This window comes from Spea bombifrons, chromosome 4 (genome assembly GCF_027358695.1).
Source record: "Spea bombifrons isolate aSpeBom1 chromosome 4, aSpeBom1.2.pri, whole genome shotgun sequence".
Lineage (NCBI taxonomy): Eukaryota > Metazoa > Chordata > Amphibia > Anura > Pelobatidae > Spea > Spea bombifrons.
Window position 1 is genome coordinate 35,971,182 of NC_071090.1, and position 20,913 is coordinate 35,992,094.

General features: G+C 42.3%; 2 protein-coding genes across 2 annotated transcripts; one reads left to right on the forward strand and one right to left on the reverse strand.

The window, feature by feature from the left end:
• Nucleotides 1-193: 193 nt before the first annotated feature.
• Nucleotides 194-814, forward strand: LOC128491338 (transmembrane protein 171-like). Its single transcript, XM_053463653.1, has one exon. The coding sequence runs from the start codon at nt 194-196 to the stop codon at nt 812-814; it is 621 nt and encodes a 206-aa protein (XP_053319628.1).
• A 4,762-nt stretch (nt 815-5,576) lies between these two features.
• FAM193B (family with sequence similarity 193 member B) lies at nt 5,577-19,611 on the reverse strand. The gene is made up of 10 exons (XM_053461873.1): nt 19,350-19,611; nt 15,457-15,699; nt 14,071-14,326; nt 13,062-13,244; nt 11,959-12,313; nt 10,697-10,892; nt 9,684-9,911; nt 6,208-7,093; nt 5,886-5,961; nt 5,577-5,727 (listed from the first exon to the last, which is right to left on the reverse strand). Exons 1-10 carry the CDS (start codon nt 19,491-19,493, stop codon nt 5,631-5,633), a joined length of 2,664 nt encoding a protein of 887 aa, XP_053317848.1. The 5' UTR covers nt 19,494-19,611; the 3' UTR covers nt 5,577-5,630.
• Between the last annotated feature and the right edge of the window lie 1,302 nt (nt 19,612-20,913).

Below are 20,913 nucleotides of genomic sequence, written 5' to 3' on the forward strand. Positions count from 1 at the left end.
CTGTGGGCCACCTAGGCCTCGCCTGACCAGCATAATAATATTCTTGCTGTTTGTGCTTGGCTGGGTGCTTATATGCAGTGCATCTGTGCTTTCTGTGTATGGGTTCCGGTCATGCCAGTCCAGCATTTCCATCTGTGGGGTATACAAAGTACTGGGCCCAGTACTTGCATTGATAGGGCTGGCAAAGATAACAATGGCAGAATTTACTGCCAGACAGGATAGGAGAAGGAGAGAATCAACAGGAGACCATTCAAATCCAGACAGCCGCTTCCTCCATGGGAAGAGCCGACAGTTTGTCCAGTTTTTAACGCTTGGGATCCTGTTCGTCGGTTGTGGAATACTTATTGCTATCCCAGGAGTTGTGGTATCAGAATGCAAGCCGGTACCCAAAACAGCTACAGCTCCTGGATTCTGTGAAAATCGCTCATTGCAAATATCTGGACTTGTGATTGCAGCAGTTGGCTTGTTTTTCTGCCTGTTGGCGCATATGACCAGAAACCATCTGGTCGACGATGTCCCCGAGTCTGAGGAGGAACCCAGAGATCAGCCTTTTAGCATTATGTTGGAGGGCGAAGTCTACATGTTCCCGCCACCCCCACCACCCTACTTTCCAAGAGGGTGTAACATGCCAACGAGCGAGGATCCACCTCCTTACTACAGCATGTATAATAAAACATATAATGATGAATCCAGCAGACGCGCTCGGGAAGCCATTCCACTGCCGAGCTCTTCTACCAACGAGGGTTTTCCTTCAGAGCCGCCTCCAAGCTACACTGAGCTCTATCCTCCTCAGCCTGAGCCTGCTGACAATTAATCAACATCTTATATCTATCTTTCGGAATCATCGTGTGAATCAAGCGTCTGAACTCGGGAACATGCGTGCACCATTCCGCTGCTGAGTGCCTCCAAGCTCCAAAGAGTGCCTCCAAAACTCCAAAAGCTTCCTCCTCAGCCTGATCCTGCACAGGGTTCATCAACATCATATTACTCTGTCTTCTGGATCATCTGATCTCATCTGAACTCGCTCCACAAGTTAAATGTGGAAAGTCATTAGTTGTAGGAAAATACCGTTTGAAATAAATGTTTGTAGTTGTACACATTAGCTGTGTTAGGACTGTTTTTTCCTGTTTTCTTAATTTTTTTTTTTTTTTTTTCCCCTCCAACATTTCTAGCTTTTGCGGTATATCAGGCGGCTGTATTTCTCGGAAAAAATAAGTTTCTTCCGCTAAGTGTAAGTGGAGGGATTGTAATATCATCTGATCCCTCAGTTATAAATAATAAAGTGACCTGTGCTGAATCAGCAATAATCCATTAATGTATAAATTAATTGATAAATGCGTCAATAAATAATAGTTGTAGAGTAAACAAAATGAATATATAAACACATTCCAGGTGTAAGCCCAACTTTAATGTAGTCCACAAGGTATCAGATGTTTAAGGTTCACAGATCCTCAGTGAAGTCCATGTGAATTAACATGCGATATAAACTCCCTTAACAAATGTACTTCTCAAGGCAGCATAACCCAGCGATGCAGCATCTTCAGTAAAATGCGCTGTATTTAGATATGGGATGATACATCTGTAACGGTACAAACTGGCATTACTGTGCAAAGAAATCTTGGAAACCAAAAAGATGGCGACACTTCTAGTTATACTGCGTGCGCACAAAGCGTTTTACTCGCCAGCGCCAACCATGCTTATGTCTCTCTCTGACATGTCAGCCAGAACACAGACCCATTCCCTGCTCCTCCGGACGCGCCCTTACATCAGGATCGGGCCACGGAGAACCTACTCGGCCTGTGAGGGTTTATACATAACAAGGTTGCATAACTTAATAGCGTTTAACTCGGCAGTATTTGGATTTTTTTTTTGTTATAGTGTTTTATAGACCCGCTCTTGCAGTTAAACAGAATTATATATTCCTAATCTCGCCGGGGACCGTGTTGGTTTGTTATGTGTATCGCGCAGCAGCCACGCAAAACACTTCCCACTATACACTCACCACGTCTGCGGTACCGCGCACACTACGGACAGGTAAAGACAGACAGACAATAGAACAGGTTTTTATTATTACCTTCTATCTGCACTCAAGCGCTTCCTCTTTGGCAGTCGGTAGAGATGGCGGGGCGGACTGAATCTTCCCTCAGCTTCCCAGAAACATGCAGTACCTGCTACTTTCACTAATGCATCACATGCCTTGTTGAAGCAGCAGTCGCAGGGTATCAGTACAGAGCCTTCCTGTTTCCTGTGGTTCTCTGTATCATGTGACCAAAGGGTCACGTGGCCTGCTGACATCATTAAGGTTCCTCTACGGTGTAGGAAATAGCCGCTATCCCCCAATAACGGTGTAAGTGTAAAATATTATGGCAAAGTCAAACACACACACGAGTTTTCATAAAGATGTTCCAAAAAATGGTATATAATTTTTTTTCTTTGTAGTTTATGTATAGTCTACTTTAGATATTTATAGTGAATAGGCATAAAATACTTTCTAGAACGTTCTCAACATTTTGGCTGTACTACAGCAAAATGTGAGGAGAAACCTGCCTGAGTATTATGCTCTTCTCTCTATCCTCCCCAGATGACCCCTGTTCAGGGAACTCATAATGTTGCTTGATGTGTAAGTGTCTGAGTTTAGTGTATACGCAGCATTACATGTATTTAGATTGTGATGATAAACTACACAATTCTTCAAAATAAAAATCTTGGGTTTTCCATGAAAAATGTCCCTTTTCTAATGGAGATATCTATCATGATGCCAAAATCTTGTAAAGCCTCATCCTTAACCAAACCTCCAAAAGGCCGTAAGATACACAATGAGGTACGTCTCGTAGGAGGCCACCAGCTACTGGATATTTTGCACACCATCTCTACATGTATATGTTTTTATCATATTACATCTGGTGTACCTCTTAATGTCATTTTAAATTTCTGTAGGATGTCACAAACAGTATCGGTATTTAAGTCAATACAGTTTTTGATGGCAAGGAAGCAACAAAGGTGAATAAAAGTGACATTCATATTCTTGTTTAACCCCTTAAGGACAATGGGTGGCCCCTAAACCCATTGAAAACATGTACGGGCTTTGTCATTAAGGGGTTAATAATGTGTGTTTATGGTCTGATCTTGAATGTAGATCAAAGGTGTAGTCCCTCACTTTATCATCCACACTTCCTGCTTGATCCTTGAATGGGGAATATAAAAAAGGGACCTTTTTTAATTTGGTTTTCAAAATGCATTTGACTCTCATGGCCCAGCAATTCATTGCAAATGTTCTCTGCTGTGTGTTGCATTCAATGTCTCTTTAGGCATCATGGGAAGCTCATTCAGCAATGGTTGGGCTGACCCACAAATATATTCACTTACAGCTAAGCTATTACTGGGGGAAGACCTTTCTGCATTGCACCCTCAGGCCCTGGCTAAGATGCCCAGCAACAATTAGTTTAGCTCTTTGGGTTATCCTTTGTACAGAACTGCAGAATACGATGGCGCTAACTAAAACTTTCATATTAATAATCTTCTGTTTGCAAACATTCAAAAATTTTCAGCTAACATTTAATTCAATACCCTTTCATATGTATTACAATGAATCTAAGTTTCTCATTATTGTCAAGTTATTAGCTGTGCCAAGCCATAGGTTTAGTGCTGAATGTGTTCTATCTCTATGCTAAAAGTTTAAAATGGGATGGGTTTTTTTTAGTATCATTTATTTCATTAATGTAAACAAAAAAATACAAGACTCATTTACTCCTTTGTCCAAATGTCATTTAATCTTTCCGATTGAAAGATTTTCACAGTATAAAAGTAAATAATTATAAAAAAAAAAAAATGTAAAAAAAAAAAAAACAAAACACAAAGCCAATATACTGTTGGCTAAGAGACCATTATTAAAACCAATGCCGAACTCAGAGAACAGAGCCTGCTATTACACGAGGCCAGAGTCCCACTGTTAATTCGGGCGTAGCACCAGCTGTCAGAAAATAAAACATTAGCACATCTCCTTATTTCGGTCTTGTTCGGTTGAAGCCTGGTTAAATGGATTATTTTGGTTGGAAAAAGATATAGCTAGTGATTAGGGATTTAATTAAAAAAAACAAAAAAAGATTGATCTATTGGCTCTAGTTAACAAAAAAGTTGAGTACCTTTCACATCACCCCTTTCTAGGTAATAGCGTCCAGTATCGCCCAGGTATGGGGTTCACTCTACATACACAGTGGTACAAAACAATAGGATCGATGGAAATTCTCAGGGAGTGAAGGTAGGGGCAGTAGAGAACGGCAGATTCACAGGGCAGTGACATTTCCCCTGTTCCTTTTTTGGATGTCTTAATAGCAATGCTGAGAGCTGATGGTCTTCCATTAACATTTTAACTTGCGCTGGAAAGAGGTCAGCTACCTGAGAGGCAAAAGCATTGTACCGCCTATAGCAGTCCTCCTGGTGGTTATATTATTTAGGTGCACAAAAAGGTGCCTTATTGTTGTTGGTGAGGCATATAATCCATGAAACCAAAGATCGTGGGATTACAAGTCACACGAAGGGTTATCATACAAACACTAACACTGTGGAAACAGAATGCAACTAAATGCCCCCAAAACTGCATTCCTCGTCAACTGGCTAGTGAGGAAGGGTTTGCTTAAAACGTGCAGGATGTTGCATGCTTAATTTCATTACAAAGCGTAGTAAATTATGCAGATTCATCTACAAAACGTTGGAGCTTTATATTTATAGAAAAACAATTTCCACATTCTTAGTATATATTCCTGTATAAAAAAAACGGGCGTAAAACGAACAGAGTGTGTTAAACACAGTCCATGACAACCACAGTAAGAATTTTCAAGCCCTCTTATAAACTTCCTTGGCAATGTTCCAAAAGAGGAATTTCAAAATAAATGCAAGAGATAGCTGGAAAATTGAAGTTTATACAAACCTACGGGTAACGTTTGGAGAACTCAAATAAGGGCAACAAAACCCCCACCACCTATTGTAACAGAACGCCCAATTGTTCAGCCAGCAAAAGGTCAGGAGCTCGAATCTAACAGGAGTCAGAGGGGCACATGGTCAACAGAGTCGGTTTTGACACTCTGAAACCTGTTCATGATAAAGATATTGCTTCCTAATCTTTTATGGCTACCAACCTTTAATTCACTGAAAGGAGTGCATTTTTTGGTATGCAAAAAGGTATCTTGCGGTTTAGAAGGAAGAAGATTCTTAAGTGCTGCCATCTCAAAAGTAAAAAAAAAATGGGGGCATATACCAATGCCAGCACTACAATGAAAAAATGATGCAATGGAAAGACCAATCCATTCACACCTGCCTTGTGCTTATAAGGGTACACATGTTTAACTTTCTGTTAACCCACAAAGCAGTTTATACTACTTCCTAAATGGCCCTATTTATCATTTCGCCAGCATCGCATCTACGAGTGTAATGATAGTCATTGACCTTAAAATTCAGTCCTTTGTGAAAAATTATGGTTACGACAAAGTTTAGATCATCGCGAGTACATCCTGGATAAAGCATGTGTCAAACGGAGCTGATGAAACCAGAGGTTGGTATCTTGTTTGTCTTTTTAAATATTTGTATTGGTAGGAACAAGGAGGGTGAAGTAAAAAATGAATGAAGTGCAGACATCACTGTGCCACATTGGATGTGGATTTCTTCAAGCTAAAATTGGTCCAGTTTACAGCCACTTTCTGACGTGTCTGCTTGGCAGAATCCAGACAGAACCTAGAAGGGAACAAAACGAGATAATGATGGTATGTTGGGTTCCTCCCTTTACTTCCCTCATATAAAGCCGATGTGTAGAATACAAGAACTGCCAATATTTATTTGTGCTCGTTGCTTGTCCTCATTATAGTGCTGGAGTTAGGACTCATCCTTCTCACCTCTTGAAATATTCAACTTCTCGATCCGTCTCATCCATTTCTGTACTGTCTACATCCTTTGGGAGGAAGACATCATCTAATAAAAGACATAATAGTACAGAATTTAAGAAATGGAAAATAGACTACATTTTTTTTTTTACCAGCACAAGACACGCACTCATAAAACACACTTGTGAGAAAAAAAAATATGTTGCAACATTATAATAGTTTTCCTAGTTAACAATAGGAAGAGACGCGCACAGACTGGTTTGAAAGATTATAGTTGAAGTGTATTATACTGTCGTGGAGGTAAAGCGAAGGAAGAAAAATAAGGAGAACCTACCAATGGATATGCTAGGTTTATCCATCTTGTTCTTGCTTTTCCTTGTTTTGCTTTTTGGTTGAGGTGAATCAGACAGAGATACATTAGCAGAGTCTCCACCATCACCAGGAACGGCTGTCTTCTCACACCCTTCCAGCTTGTTTTTCTCTCTCTCAGACTGGAAGCTCTCAGAAATCACAGGATCTAGTCCCTGTAGCGTGTGTTCTCCTGCTTTCTCAGTTAAATGATGCAATGGCTCCTTTGGTCCAGCAGCAGGATGCTTGGCAACCATAATATTACCGCTGGCTGTCTCAGTCTTTCGTGTTTGGAGACTTTGCTTCTTTGCCCTCTTTTGGCGTCCTGTAACTGGTGGCATCTGAATGTCTTGCACGTGGCTCTCTGGAACAGTGCCAGCGTTTGTACAGTCTGTACTTTGTCCAGATTCTGCTGCTTTTGGAGACTGAACCCATATCATGCGGGACAGGTTGGGAACAGCACTAAGCCTCTTCACCACACCATTTTCAGATGATTGTGTAACCGTGTTTTCCGTGCCCCCTAAAGAGTTTGTAGTCTGACTCTTTGAACCATTAAGACTAAGAGGGGAGAGGTCAAGATCAATCTCCTGCAGATCAGAAGAACCATTAAGATGAGATAACAAGCTCTTCTGCTCCAACACTGCCGCTTTCTTAGGGAAATCATTTACATCAAGGTTCAAGTCATAGACACTAAAACTGGCACGAATAGAGTCCTTAATGGTATTCTTGATCTCCTCAAGCCGGCTGGTAAGGAAGCTGTTCACTCGCTCTAACTCCAGCTGAGGCCACTGGAGTAGCTTCTCCCCAGATGTTGGAGCAGCTGTATCCTCAACAGATGCCTTATGTGTATCTGCTTCCTGCAGGGCTCTCTCCTGAATGATGAAATTAAATAAATCATTGACAAAAACATTAGCATATCTTAGGTTGAAGAAAATGACTAAATGTGCTCGAGTACTCTTATGGCTAGGCTCTTGACATTATCCCCATATCACAATAAGTGAAATGTAACATTTTTGGAAAACTAATGTCAATCTAGTAAAGATTGTGGAGATGCGCACAATTCTCAATAAGGCTTTAGACAACCAACAGGCTAAATTAAAATGATTTATATACACCGACCAGCCATTACATTTTGACCACTGGTGAAGTGAATAATGGTGATAATCTTGTTATCATGATATCTGTCAGTGGGTGGGATATATTAGGCTGTAAGATGTGTTCGAAACAGGAAAAGTGGACAAGCTTAAGGATCTGAGGGACTTTGACAAGGGCCAAATTGTGATGGCTAGATATCTGGGTCAGAGCATCTCCAAAATGGCAGCTCTTGTTGGGTTTTCCTGGTCTGCAGTGATCAGTACCATTGATCAAAAGTGGTCAATGGAAGGAAAAGCGGTGAACCAGCAACAGGGTCATGGATGGCCAAGGCATATTAATGCACGTGGGTTGTTGCTTGTGTTGTCAAATCCAACAGACGAGCGACTGTAGCTCAGATTCCTGAAAAAATTAATGCTGGCTCTGGTAGAAAAGGTATCAGAATACACAGTGCATCGCAGTTTGTTGCATATGGGGCTGCATAATCACAGACCAGCCAGGGTACTGACCCTTGTTCAATACCGAAAGTGCCTACAATGGGCATGTGAGCATAAGAAATAGACCACGGAGCAATGGAAGAAGGTGGTCTGGTCTGATGAATTTTTTTTTACATCACGTGGATGGCCGGTTGGGTGTGCATCGCTTACCTGGAGAATGCATGGCACCAGGATGCACTATGGGAAGAAGGCAAGCCGGAGGAGGCAGCGTGATGCTTTGGGCAATGTTCTGCTGGGAAACCTTGCCATTTTTGTAGATGTTACTTTGACGCATACCATTTACCTAAGCACTGGTGCAGGCCATGTACACCCTTTCATGGACACAGTTTTCCCTGATGGCATTGGTTTCTTTCAGCAGGATAATATACCCTGCCACAAAGCAAAATGGTTCAGGAATGGTTTGAGGAACACAACAACAGGTTCCCCAGATCTCATTTCAATCGAGCATCTGTGGGATGTGCTGGACAAACAATTTTGTTCCATGGAGGCCCCACCTCACAACTTACAGGACTTAAAGGATCTGCTGCCAACATCTTGGTGCCAGATACCACAGCACACCTTCAGAGGTCTAGTGGAGTCCAGGCCTCGACAGGTCAGGGCTGTTTGGTGGCAAAAGGGGGACCTACACAATATTAGGCAGGTGGTCATAATGAATATGGCTGATCAGTGTATATAAGCCGCACTGTCGCTCAATATCTGCAACACTCCTAGACACAGAGCTGCTATCGGTGCAGCAATAAATGGCAAACAAGGATCTGTGTGGTTTGGGCTCAACACAGCGACTGCCCTCTCCATACTGTACATATGTTCTGTGTCCGTATGTCTGTCTCCTACTCAATCACTCAGTTGTGCAATTTTCCATTAACTACTACTACTTGGTATCTTGTGGTGCATGCAATTAACATTCTGCTGTTGTGATCATTTGTATTATACACTACTGCAGTTCTGAATTCAACTTCATGCCTTATCTTATCAATGTAAGCTTAATATCGCTGACCTTCCTGTAACCAGCCTGCCACAATTACAGCAACAAAAGCAACTAGCGGGACGATAAATCAATAGTCTTTAACTGTTTAACCAGATCAGATAAGCAGGCTGATAATATAATGGTGTGCTCCTGGTCACAGCCTTAATCCTGTGTATAAATCCATTTCCATTGCACAGAAACGTAAAATACATTTCTAGGTTTTAGGCATAACTATACCCGAAGCTTATAAAGATGCACAAACATCAGACTTCATTTACATCCCAGAAAAGACCAATGCCGTAAACACTATGTTTCAGGACAAAGTCTGGCGCTGACTGTAATGCAAACACCACTCTAAACAGTTTCACTTGGTGTTAATGCCTGAATACATTACAGAAATTCTAAAACTATCGCCGGACTGTTACCCTCCTGATCAATCACTGTCTGATGTATACAAGCCAATGAACTTTGCCACATTTAGTCCTCATCTTGGCATGTTTTGGGCCAAACATTTTTTAGAAAGTAAGAATTCTCACCTTAATAAGCCACCTTCAGTGTTAACCACAGAATAGAAATCACTAGCAATTCCTCTTCACCATGTTCTTTTTATCATACCATTTGATAAACAATCCCACTCCTGATAAGATAACAAGAAGCACATGCAGAATACACAGCTTCTCTCAAGAATTCATTAAACTGCAAGATACAGGATTCCACCTTTAATTACAAAGTACAAAACTATTTGATTTTGCTAACCTTTTCAGGATCTTTGGGTGTAATTTGCAGAATAATTTGCTTGCAATAACTTTAAACCTTGTTTATCATATCCAACACTCAAACAAGGTGGGCTTGTCACTCTTGTGGTCTATGTTTCAATATGCTTACTTCCTCGTTTTACTTGCTCACCTTTTTCTTCAGCTTGTGCCGTGCCCTCTTGGCTGCCTTGCTGCTGCTGGTAGTTTTGGGTTCGGTGCTGTTAATGAAGTCCAGGAGCTCATCTACGTCTCGGTGGTCCACAGCTTGTTCACCAGGGGAGTGCTGTTTCTGCGGAAGCTCTTCTTTTCGTTTGGTAAGTCGGGAACGAAGCTTTTCTCGCATCTCGGGGTAATTCCGGCTCGTAGGAGCTGGAGGTGGCTGGAGAAATAATAACATACCGTGACGGTTTAAAGACCAGTCTTATTAATCAAACCCTACCCAATGAATATTATACATATAGAATGTACAAAAACTTTTTTTTTTTTTAAATTGAAGAACCCCACCACTAAAATATTAACACAAATACCGACAATCTGTTTTATTTCTATTTCCACTTATTGTAACAAGATTCAAACAAGTTTGCAGTTATCTCATGTATTGAAAAAGCTGATCTTGAGAACCGGTATAAGGCATGGTTCACTATCTAAACTAAACTGGCAAAAGGAAAGATGACAGTGGTGTACAAGCCACTGGATCTACTCTGAACTTTGCTTAAAAACCAAGTTCACTCATCATCGCTATAGGTAGTACATTATATAAAATTAAGCAAATTCATGCAGATTGCTCAGCCTTAGAAGACAACAGAATTATTTGCCAACTGAAACCTAGTCAAACTTAAGTTACTTTCCACCTAAGCGTGCTTAAGTTTTTTTGGAACTATTTAAGTCTCATTCAATATATATACACAGCACACATATATCACATATATAACTCTACGGCTGCTATTGCTGCATCTGGAAAGTCCCTTACTGTCACATACCTGCAGAGCTGTTAAATCTCGTTCTTCTGGTAAATGCGGAGCGAGGCCCAGCCAAGTCATGCTGGTAACTCACAGCATACCAGATATAGTTTTGCTTGCTGGAAACACGTGCTGTGCTCCATCACATCGCCTCAATGTCGGCTTCCCTCTCCCATAGAGTTATGCAGTTATTGGCAGGTCTCACCGTGTTATGCCCGAAGAACTCGCAGTAGCAACAGTCACAGAACTTGCCGTCCCTCTGGTTGGTGGAAGAGGAGGTGCATGAGCTTCGCTCCGAACTGCTGTCTTCATCTTCCCCGAGCCCCTCATCTGCTTCACACGACTGCAAGGCTGGGCAGCTCGAGACACCAGAAAACCTGTGTCCTCTACACGCTGCATCTCTGATAAGAACAAATATGCCAACATCACAACTTTAACCACTTAAAGATAGAGCTGTTTTTTAAAAAATCTTTGTACCTTTTTGCCCCAATGTTTATATGTTTTGAGGTTTTTGCACGTTATAGGGCAATAAGTACAAAATCTGGTGGCCCTGCGCCCATGTCCTATTTGAGACGTCTTTGAAGGCGACCAAGTCAATGCACCCCATAAACCCATATGATTATTTAAATACTGTGGTTTTCAATGGTGGCATTTGATGTCAACTGTAAAACAGCCTGCATTTCCATGACGTTCGTGGCATGTCAATTGTTGTCAAGGGGTAAATCCACTGGTGGGTCCTGCTTAAAACTTTCACAGAGGTCCCTTCTTTTTAATATATCAACTGAGCTGAACAAGCCATTGTTTGAATTTAGGTAGCTGTATAGCACATTGTTAATTGTGGACTTTGGGGGAAAAAAACATTCCTGTGGCACTCCTCCCCAATGTCACAATCCCTTTTGCTTCCCCTCCACCTCAGTCAGCACAAAGCTTGAATAGCTTATTGCACCGCCTTAACTGGAGTGCTTTCTGCACATTTGATGGGGAGGTCATTAGACAGCCCCACAACATTTGCTGAGTCAGCACTGGAGTTGACTGACAGTAAGTATATCACATAGCAGGAGACATGTTTGGCCAAATACATCTCCTGCAGGGAAAGGTGTGAGTGTGTGTGTTCTGCAGAATCCTGCCATCTTCATGCATTTGCAATTTAAATTTAAATTTAAAGAGCGTACGATGGATGGAGAATATCTTTAAAGATATTTACTTGTTCAAGTCGGCAATAGGTGCCCAAGTTTGTGAACATGCTGGAGTTTTGTAGTATACAGAGAATACTGGTTTATTATACATCATTTAAGAATGTCATTTGAATATACTTCCCCTGCTAGGAGATATAGCCATTAAAACATACCAGCAAATTTTAGCACAGCAGCAATACATTTATGGGCAGTATCATCCTAAGTGAAGATATAGATAAAGATGCTTAATTGGAATCTGTACATTAGCTATATACTGTATAGATTTTCTTACCTGTTACTAGTGGTCCCAGGGATGCCCCCTCCCTGAAGTATATTTCCACCGTTGCAGTGCCCATTGCAAGGATGACTACAAGAGGAGAGTGGTGGTGGTGGTGGAGGATTAACTTTCAAGAGAGAAGAGTTGGAGCCTGGAATGTGGGGGCCTCGAGGAGCCCCAGCAGCTTTAAAAGCTGTATTAGGTGAAAGGCTTGTTGCTGAGAAAGCAGTAGGGGAATTGGCAGGGGAGAGGTGTGAAGAGGGAGGGCTATGTGGAGAGGTTTGCTGCTGAGACGAGAGGTCCGTTGGGCTATTAGGTGGGGCGCTGGGATCGGAGTGCCGGTGGTGCTCTGAAGAGTGGTATGCCTCCCCTGCAGAAGGAGGATTTGTCAATACACGGTCACCCAGGACATTACTGCATGAAACACTACCCTTACACACGTGAAACATGAAGCCATCACATGCACACAATTCTCCGTCAAATAACCTGTAGTTTCAAGCACGAGCCTTCACGATATAATCTACTCACTAAATGGAGAGCTGTTAGGAGAGTTTGCAAAAAAGAGTTGTGCTTTCAACCCATTGACTTCACTAAACTTTATGAAGGCCCATCCCCAGGAAGAGCTTGGCTGGCCCTATATAATGCATACTTTCCCCTGTGAAATGTCTTCAGTCTCCGTTATATTTATGGTGAAGTAGGGGTTTGGAAACTTTCCTGAAAACTCTCCAGCCAACTCTCTGTTTAGTCAGGGGCAGGATTTCTCATGTGAGAAAATCCAGATATGGTAAAATCCCAGAAGTAAAATGTTGACCTGTGCTTACGCATCAATATTAAAAATGTGTTGTTCAAGGTGAAGAATTCACAATTAACAGGGTGGCAGCCCTACAAACTTTGTAGCGTACAAAAATCATAGTAGGTAAGCATGTACATTGGCAAGCAAACCAAAAGCTTAATTTTAACTAGATGGCTAAACATGATACCACAGTGTGAGTGGTGACAACTACTGTTCACCACGTTGCTCAAATATCCTGGCAAGCTCTGTGAGCTACATACAAATTTTTAGCACACATAATAAAGTCACAGGTTTCATTACATCATAATATAGTTGTCCTACCCACCTGGTGAAGTTGGCCTATGACACATGCCTTTAAACTGCTTTGGAGACTTGCAAAAGTTGAGTGAGGTAGGGAGCGTCCCTGTGCTGGCCCCTGATGGACTATAAGGGCAGGCCTTCAGTCCAGAGACTTTAGGAGTTTTACTGACACGCTCTGATGATGCTGGAAGACCATTGCCCTTATCGCCTGTAAAACAGGACAAGTGGTTAGAGGCATATATTTCACATAATTGCACATAAATTGAAAAGCCTCCAGCAGAAGTGTAGAGGCTAACATAGAAAATGACTTTAAAAATGCATGGGGTAAGAATATTGTTATCCTGAGACCATGGACCGATTAAGGATTGTCTTTAAAGCAGACTATATGAGCCGAATGGTTCTCCTCTGCCGTCAAATTCTGTTTCAAGGTCTCTGATAGGGCCATGTGCACACCCCAACCAACCAACCTACAACCACAGGACCTTGAACAATGACATTATCCTTAGGCAAAATAAATAAAAGCAATAATCAGGATTGGACTAGTCAACACAGATACTAGAATGCAAACGCATCTGCTATATTTATATACTGGCATATATCAGCATTCAATCAGTATAGTATTCTCCGCAGCAAAACAGGGTATCTTGGTCACAACTTGTCACCATACGCCCACTTCCTTTAAATCAGTGATAAGCATTATGGCAACATAAATCCACAGCAGCTCATCGTCAAAAGTTATGTATGCTTGTATGTTATGTATTGAAACCCCCTGGAGCAGTGTATCAGACACAACCCCTCAGTGGCTGCATCGGACTACCAGTCTGGTCACTTGTGTCCAATCTCATTCCAGGACTATGTAGAGTCCCAGAATTAAACAGCCATTCTATCCCAGACTGTGCACGTAAGTTTGTGGAGCAGCTAGTATGGTCCAGTGCCAGCACATAGTCTGCTTCATATCTCAGCATATTTATTAGAATATTAAGAATTCTAGAACAAACACTTTGTTCCTCCTTTAAATTACTCCGCTCACTTACCTGGAGATCCTCCTAGATTCCCGTTCGAGTGTTGCGAGTTCCAGAGCCCAGATAGCTTGTGTGCAGAGAGGAAGGAGCTGGGGTCCCAGTCCCCAGACTTCCCATGGCAGGAGGAGGAAGAGGACGAGGATGAAGATGTGGAAGAAGAAGAGGAGGACGAGGAGGAGGAAGAAGAAGATGATGATGAGGATGATGTAGAAGAGTGTGAACCTATGCCACAAGACTGGGACTTACAGGATGTGTGAGACAAAGACACCTGCCGCAAAACAAGGGAGCAGAGGTATTTGTTACTTAAACAACATTTTATCACAATAAAATAAATTACAAAAAAAAAAGAGTTGAATAAGCAAAGAGCCACAGCACAATCAGTGTGAAACAATAAACAAACACTTAAATACATATACATTATACTACAAAGCTGGATTTGCACCAATTATAGATGTTACCCCTGATCCCACTATAAATTTTCCCATTGTACCCCCAACAGTAAAGCCAATATTGAGAATATATCTCTGCTAATGACAGTGAGGCATGCTCCTCCAATCACACAGATTTGTTGTGTTCAATGCCTGCTTTGAAAGCCTTGCTCACAGTGCCTGTAAACCTTACAAGGGCTGCACAACTCTACCCTGGTCAAGGGGTCAACCAATATCCAACCTCAGTCAGGAGGGGTTTCTTCTTACTAGTTGGGACGTTGGAAAAATACTTTCAGCTTCCCTTGTCACTATTATGTACCCACACAGGTACAACTGTGGCTGGCTAAAGGTTGTGGGAACTGTGGCCAACATAACATATATGGGTCTGGTCTTGACACTGCCTATTATATAATATTCTTCTAAATTCAACTGGTAGAAATCCCTAGTTCCCACGTCTCATTTGGTATTAAGCAAATTATTAATAAATACAATCTAGAATGCTTTGATTTTATAGTTAAAGCTGTTAAATCATGAAAGGAAAACAGGCATGATAGCTGGTTGGTGGAACACAACATTGCGACCTACATCACATAAGGCGAGGATGGGCAAAGACTGCTAATTCCTAAAGAAGGAAAAAAAAGTCCATGAAAGACACAGAAGAATGACCAAAAGTTTGAGATGTACATACTGAAATGCCAAATTATGGCTAAAAAGACACGGACAAATGCAACAAACCACAAAGAAACATACAAGAAGCGACTATGGAATGTAAGAAGAAGAAGCTGAAGGTCCAGACGGAGACGCATAGTGGAGTGAAAGTAAGCATGGACAGCAGGATGCCATAGAGGGCAACAAGTTATACAACGTCAAACGTTCTACATGTTATGAGTGGGCCAAATTCAGCAACAATCCACAGTGAAGATCTATTTATATATTTATTAGAGAAAAAAAAAATCAGTGTGAGACTTACCGACAGTGGTTGCTCCGGGAGAACTCGCCTTTCCTCCTCCTCCACGCTCTTCCGGCAGCTCTGGCAGATCCACAGAGGCATTTCTCCCAGCAGGTTCTGTGCCAGAGCAGGCATAAAGGAGGCCGGGATTTCATCCAATGGAGACGGCAGCCCATTGTAGGGAGGGGAAGCCACCCAGTCTTTTCTTTCCCGGTGACACAACAGGCAACATGTCTGCACAAACTGGTTTGAAGATGGCAGCACCTGGAGATGGAAAAGAGAAGTCATTTCCCTATACTGAAACCTTGAAAGAGATGCTCACAAAATGCAGGGTATATCTATACTGGATAAGTTGTACTACATACGCCACAAACGACAGAAAGGCTCAACATTGTACAAGCTTGGGACAATTTTACCTACCCAACCCTGCACAGATACACTCTGTATATTCAACCCCACACAGTTTCCACCTTCTCACATTATAGCTTTTTAATATATCACATAACGCAATTTTTTCAAACCGTTTTCTAGAATTTTTCCCACTCTGCATAATACATGTTTTTGCAAGGACATACAAACTGCATGTAACCTCTATCTATAGGCAATGATTTCACAATGACTTTGTTCCACCAATGGTTCCTGGGTAATGCACAGTAAAGATCCAGTTGAAACACAAATCGTAAGCCTCTTAACTCTCTAGGACTAAAAGTATTTCAACTCTTTCATCTACCTCAGTAAAAAAGAAAAACATTTCCAATGCTGGAGGAGAGAAGAATCAGAGGGGGGAGGACCCGACATTGAACATGGAAGTCGTCCCCAGCCATTCCCAGGTCAGAGAATTTTGCAGAAGAGAAATATGCTATGGAGCTCTCGCTCTTGGTTCAATGACAATTTGAGGACAATCAGGTCTGTGTACTTGTGAAGACCTCGCGTTGCACACAATTGCAAGTGATGTTTGCTGCTCGCTATTTGCCAGTATGATGAAGTATTTGCCAGTATTTTTTTTGCAAGCTTAAGGCGCAGAGAAGAAAAGCGTCAAGTGGTGGAAAGAACCGACAGTCTGAAGCAGACAGAAGCAACAGACAGTCAGAAGCAACAGACAGAAGCAGTCCTTTACCCTAAAACATGGGTAAAATAGGTGATGCCTAAAATGTAGTTTGACTTCAATAAGGTTCCCAGTGTTTACAAGCCATGGTCCCGGGAACAGACAAACAAATACTCTACAAGAACTCAAACAATTAGGAAGGTCATGCGACAATTCACACTGGCACGTTTTCACAATAACCCAGAATAAAGAATGGCATTGATAAATTAGGAATGAATGACAGGCTGCAGGCAATCTCCCATTGCCACGTTACAGCGATATTTTTATACTTACTGGTGGTTTCTGCACCTTGATTTCTATGTTTCAATGAAGACCTCCAGATCATCCAAGGGGATGGCATAGAGGGAACGTCCCTGGTGTTAAATACTTGTGTGCAAGATCAAAGAAGGGGTCACGATGGAAATTAATTAATTAAAGCCTCCTGCCTTTATCTTTACAGCTATACCCACAAAAATGACCAAAACGATCTTTAGCTTCTGATCTTATTCTCATGAACTGGTACAATTTAAATCTCTGGGAAGATGTGATCTATGGCATAAGGTGACTCGACTACCATATCTAATTAATTTTCTCTTCTTAGATTCTCTTGCTTCTCCTCCCTCATAAAGGCTGCCTAAATCAGCGACCTAACCATAGAGTAGGGATAAATCAACAGTGGGCATAACCGTGAAGCTCCTGAAAAAGCCAAGATACCGATCTATAAGATTTAAGGGGTACGTGACAGACCTGCTTTGGATCTAACAAACTTCCCTGTATATTTATTGCAAATGGCAATATAATCCTATTGAAAGAAAGACTATAAACCCTAGGCAAAAGTCATCAACATGGTCACCAGAAAAGCCCACTCAGCAATATTTAAAAAAAAATAAATAATAATAATGTTTTATGGTACAAAGTTAACTTTAAATAATGGTTATCATACCAATATAACAGAGACAGAAAATATCCGACACGTAAACTAAAATAGAAAAAAAAACTGGGAATAAAGCTAGCACCAAGAGAATACATGTAAGTGTCCTAACGAATTGGCAATCTATGTAAATCATGTCTCCGGCACACACTTCTGCATATACTGGCTTGTATATGGGAGAACATGTCGGTGGCATCCTTGTCCGCTCGGAGGACCACATTGGTCATTTTTTCCAGGATGCATATACATTTCACATGTTGCTGACCAGCAGTACGTGTTCTGGAAAATATATCTGATGGGGTTGCAGCTGACTGGCCATCTAGCACACCAGGCCAATGCATGCCTGATGGCTCTTCCCCCTCGTTTGGCAGATGCCATCTCATAGCATCTGGCTCCCGGGCCGATACACGCCACAAAAGTGTAGCATGTGGTTGGATGTATCAATCAGGCGGTAGCATCTGCATCATTTTATCAACTACTGCCCTTAGTAGCTACTTTTAATATCCTGCTTGGGCAACCAATTATGGGGCAATTATGATTGCATTTAGTTTTAGGGATTGGTGCGGCAAACGATCGATCGATTCGATCTCCATGTTTCACTGGAGGCTTACAGCATCCCCTGCGTGTCGTCAGCACAGATCAAAGAGTATGTCATAGAAATATATGCTTTGCTTCAAAATGCCAGATTAAGCCTTCCGATGATCTACAACCAACAAGTGTCCTGGATTTATACTTTTATTCCCCAGTAAATCATCTGGGCATAACGGATATTATATTTATAAAACGTGATTATGGTGCCATGCTTGAAAAGACATCTTATAACGATAGAAATTGATGCAATAATCTAAAAAGAACATTATGTTAGTTTTATGGGTTTTAGAACACTTTTCAAGCTGTGCTCCAGAATCATTAATTTATACTTAAGGCCAGTGTGTTTAATGTAGGAACCTCACAAAACTTTACTGGGACAGAATTCAGCGAACTTTCACGCTTACAGTTCTTCTCATTCTGGCAGCCGGGTTCAGCGATAAACACATCAAGCAAACTGTGCCAACTGTGCCACTGGCACATCAGGCTAGTCGCCAATCACAGCTTGGTGTAGGGACAGTAAGGTCTTCATTTATTATTATTTTGTTAAAAGCAACAATACTGGCCTTTCTAAAGTAGCAATAAAACACTGGATATCTTTGATTATAGTTCATCTATTAGGAAAGCAGAAAGAACGCAGTTAAAAAAAAAACACCTAATCCGCTAGTGGATTTCTGTGCGGTTCCTGCTGTTTGAATTCCTTTATATGTTAAAAGAAGAAAGGCGCATGATTACCAACTGTGCCATACACCAAAAAAGAACATTGTACAGCGCCGCGGAATCTGATGGTGCTATATAATTCAATAAATAATACTAGTAATAACTTAATATCGGTTGTCTGCATGTGATGCATTCTGTAACAGCGGATGCTTGAAATTACACAGAAATAGCAGTTTTAGTAAAAACAATGACAGTAATGATATTGTGGATGAAGAAGAAGAAACACATTGTAATATTTCCAGCCCAGGGAAAACACACATCACATGCCATGCCTTTTAATCAGTGCGGATAGGCTGCATGCAGTAAACACACTTAGTAACTAAGTTACTGCATGGGATGACCCTGCTGACAGCAGAAGTGCAGGAACTGTCCCACACATCGGAACCCGTGATAGGGATCGCTGCCTGTCACCTGTCACGACTGACACACGTGTAAGGCAAGCATCGATCGCTGTGTGGAAGTGCATGCGATGCATGTGATGTGGATGATCATGTATGTGGTGCTCTTACAGGGATGTGTCGTGCGGGCGGTGGGTAGGGGGAGGGATGTGTCGTGCGGGCGGTGGGTAGGGGGGGGGGTGTGGCGCGTTACCTGTCCGGCTTTGCCCATCTCTGCAAACCTCTCTCTCGCATCTGTCTCTGATCCATCAGAAACAAGGGAGCCTTTGCACGGCCTCTGCTGCCCCGCTACACGCTCCCTGCGGCTGCTGCCCTGCTTGTTCCGCCTTCTCGTCATCGCTCGTGAAGCCACAGGGTCTCGGGACACACAATGCCCTCTGTAACACCACAACGACCCTAAAAGCAACAACCCGGACCCGTACCCCTTAGACAGGACAACAGCCAATATGGCGGCGTGCTGGGAACCATTACCCCGCCCCTTGCCAGCAGGGTAAAGGTCATAGCGTAACTGGCAGACAGCTTCCCTGAGATGGTGAAATCGCCATTTTGACTGCTGGCAAAAGCAAAGGGACGCATTGCGGAAATAATAGGGCCAAGAGGTGCAGCGCCATGTTTGCTGTGGGCAGCGCACGCCTCACCTTTCTGAAGATGGGCAAATCCCTTTTCGTCCCTTTCTAGACAATCAAGGAGGGGCATTTAACAACTACTACTAGAATAACTCTTCTGCACACCACGAATGAAGATGAAGGCTGTGATCTAGACTACCTCTAAATAAATGGAACAATATGAAATATTCAGAGTCCATTGCTGCAAATGTATAACTCTCTATGAATATTTAGGTGAAAGTGTATTTCAGAGTCAAATAGAGGGAGGCCTTCCCTTGCTCACCTCGATACCTTTTCAGTGACAAATGCAGGAAATGTGACACTTGCATTATATATATATATATATATATATATATATATATATATATATATATATACTGTCCACCTTCTACCCCTGGCAAGTTGGGACATAAGGAGGTGGTTCTTGGGAAGCAGTGCCAAATTCTCCACATGTGCAGTATGCATCTTCCAGTGTCGGAGACAGAATCCCGCTTTTCTTGTTGACCTCTATCTCTGCGGGAAATGTCATATTCTTTTCTACTGCCCCTGTGGAGGCAACTTAAGTGAGACAAGTGGGACAGCTCCATTCCTTATTATTGGACCATGCCCATACCTGGGAACTCTGGGAGAAGCACCGTTTAGCTGGGTCAAATCCCGAATCCTCAGAGTTGTCAGAGCGGGGTCTTGACACCCCCACTACCAGCCCACATCGGCGGGAACGCCCGCTGACAGCAGGAATGCCCCCAGCGTCAGTGGGCAGTTCTGGTCGCGTCTTGCAAGGGTGGGCTCCAGGTAGCCGGACCCCAAAAGTTCCCAGGTATGACTATGCCACAAATTTGCGAATGAGCAAAGGAGGCAGTTCAACAGGAATTGTGAACTCCTCATTTAACCTACAAGCTCACTAACGTGAGCCAATGTGGTGAGCATTACAAGCTCCCTGATACTATAGCAACAAGTACATTGACTATTGTGGCTGACCCACCAGTACATGATGGATGGTCATAGAGGGAGGCCTTCCACTGAGAGCACTTCTCAGTTGGGAGCCCTGGAGTTCAATCTCAAGGACTCTACCAAGACACAGTACCTGTCCTACCACTCTGTACAGACTCTTTCCAGGAACACACATGAATGGTTTGCCAGGAACCACCTGAT

What these genes read in the sequence shown, in the direction of transcription:
- LOC128491338 (XM_053463653.1), top strand. Translation starts at nt 194, where the DNA reads ATGGCAGAATTTACTGCCAGACAGGATAGGAGAAGGAGAGAATCAACA.
- FAM193B (XM_053461873.1), bottom strand. Translation starts at nt 19,493, where the DNA reads ATGACGAGAAGGCGGAACAAGCAGGGCAGCAGCCGCAGGGAGCGTGTA. An exon ending in GAATCTAGGAGGATCTCCAG is followed by an intron (nt 13,245 to 14,070) that starts GTAAGTGAGCGG and finishes CCTGTTTTACAG; the next exon opens with GCGATAAGGGCAATGGTCTT. An exon ending in TCATAGGCCAACTTCACCAG is followed by an intron (nt 12,314 to 13,061) that starts GTGGGTAGGACA and finishes CTCCTTCTGCAG; the next exon opens with GGGAGGCATACCACTCTTCA.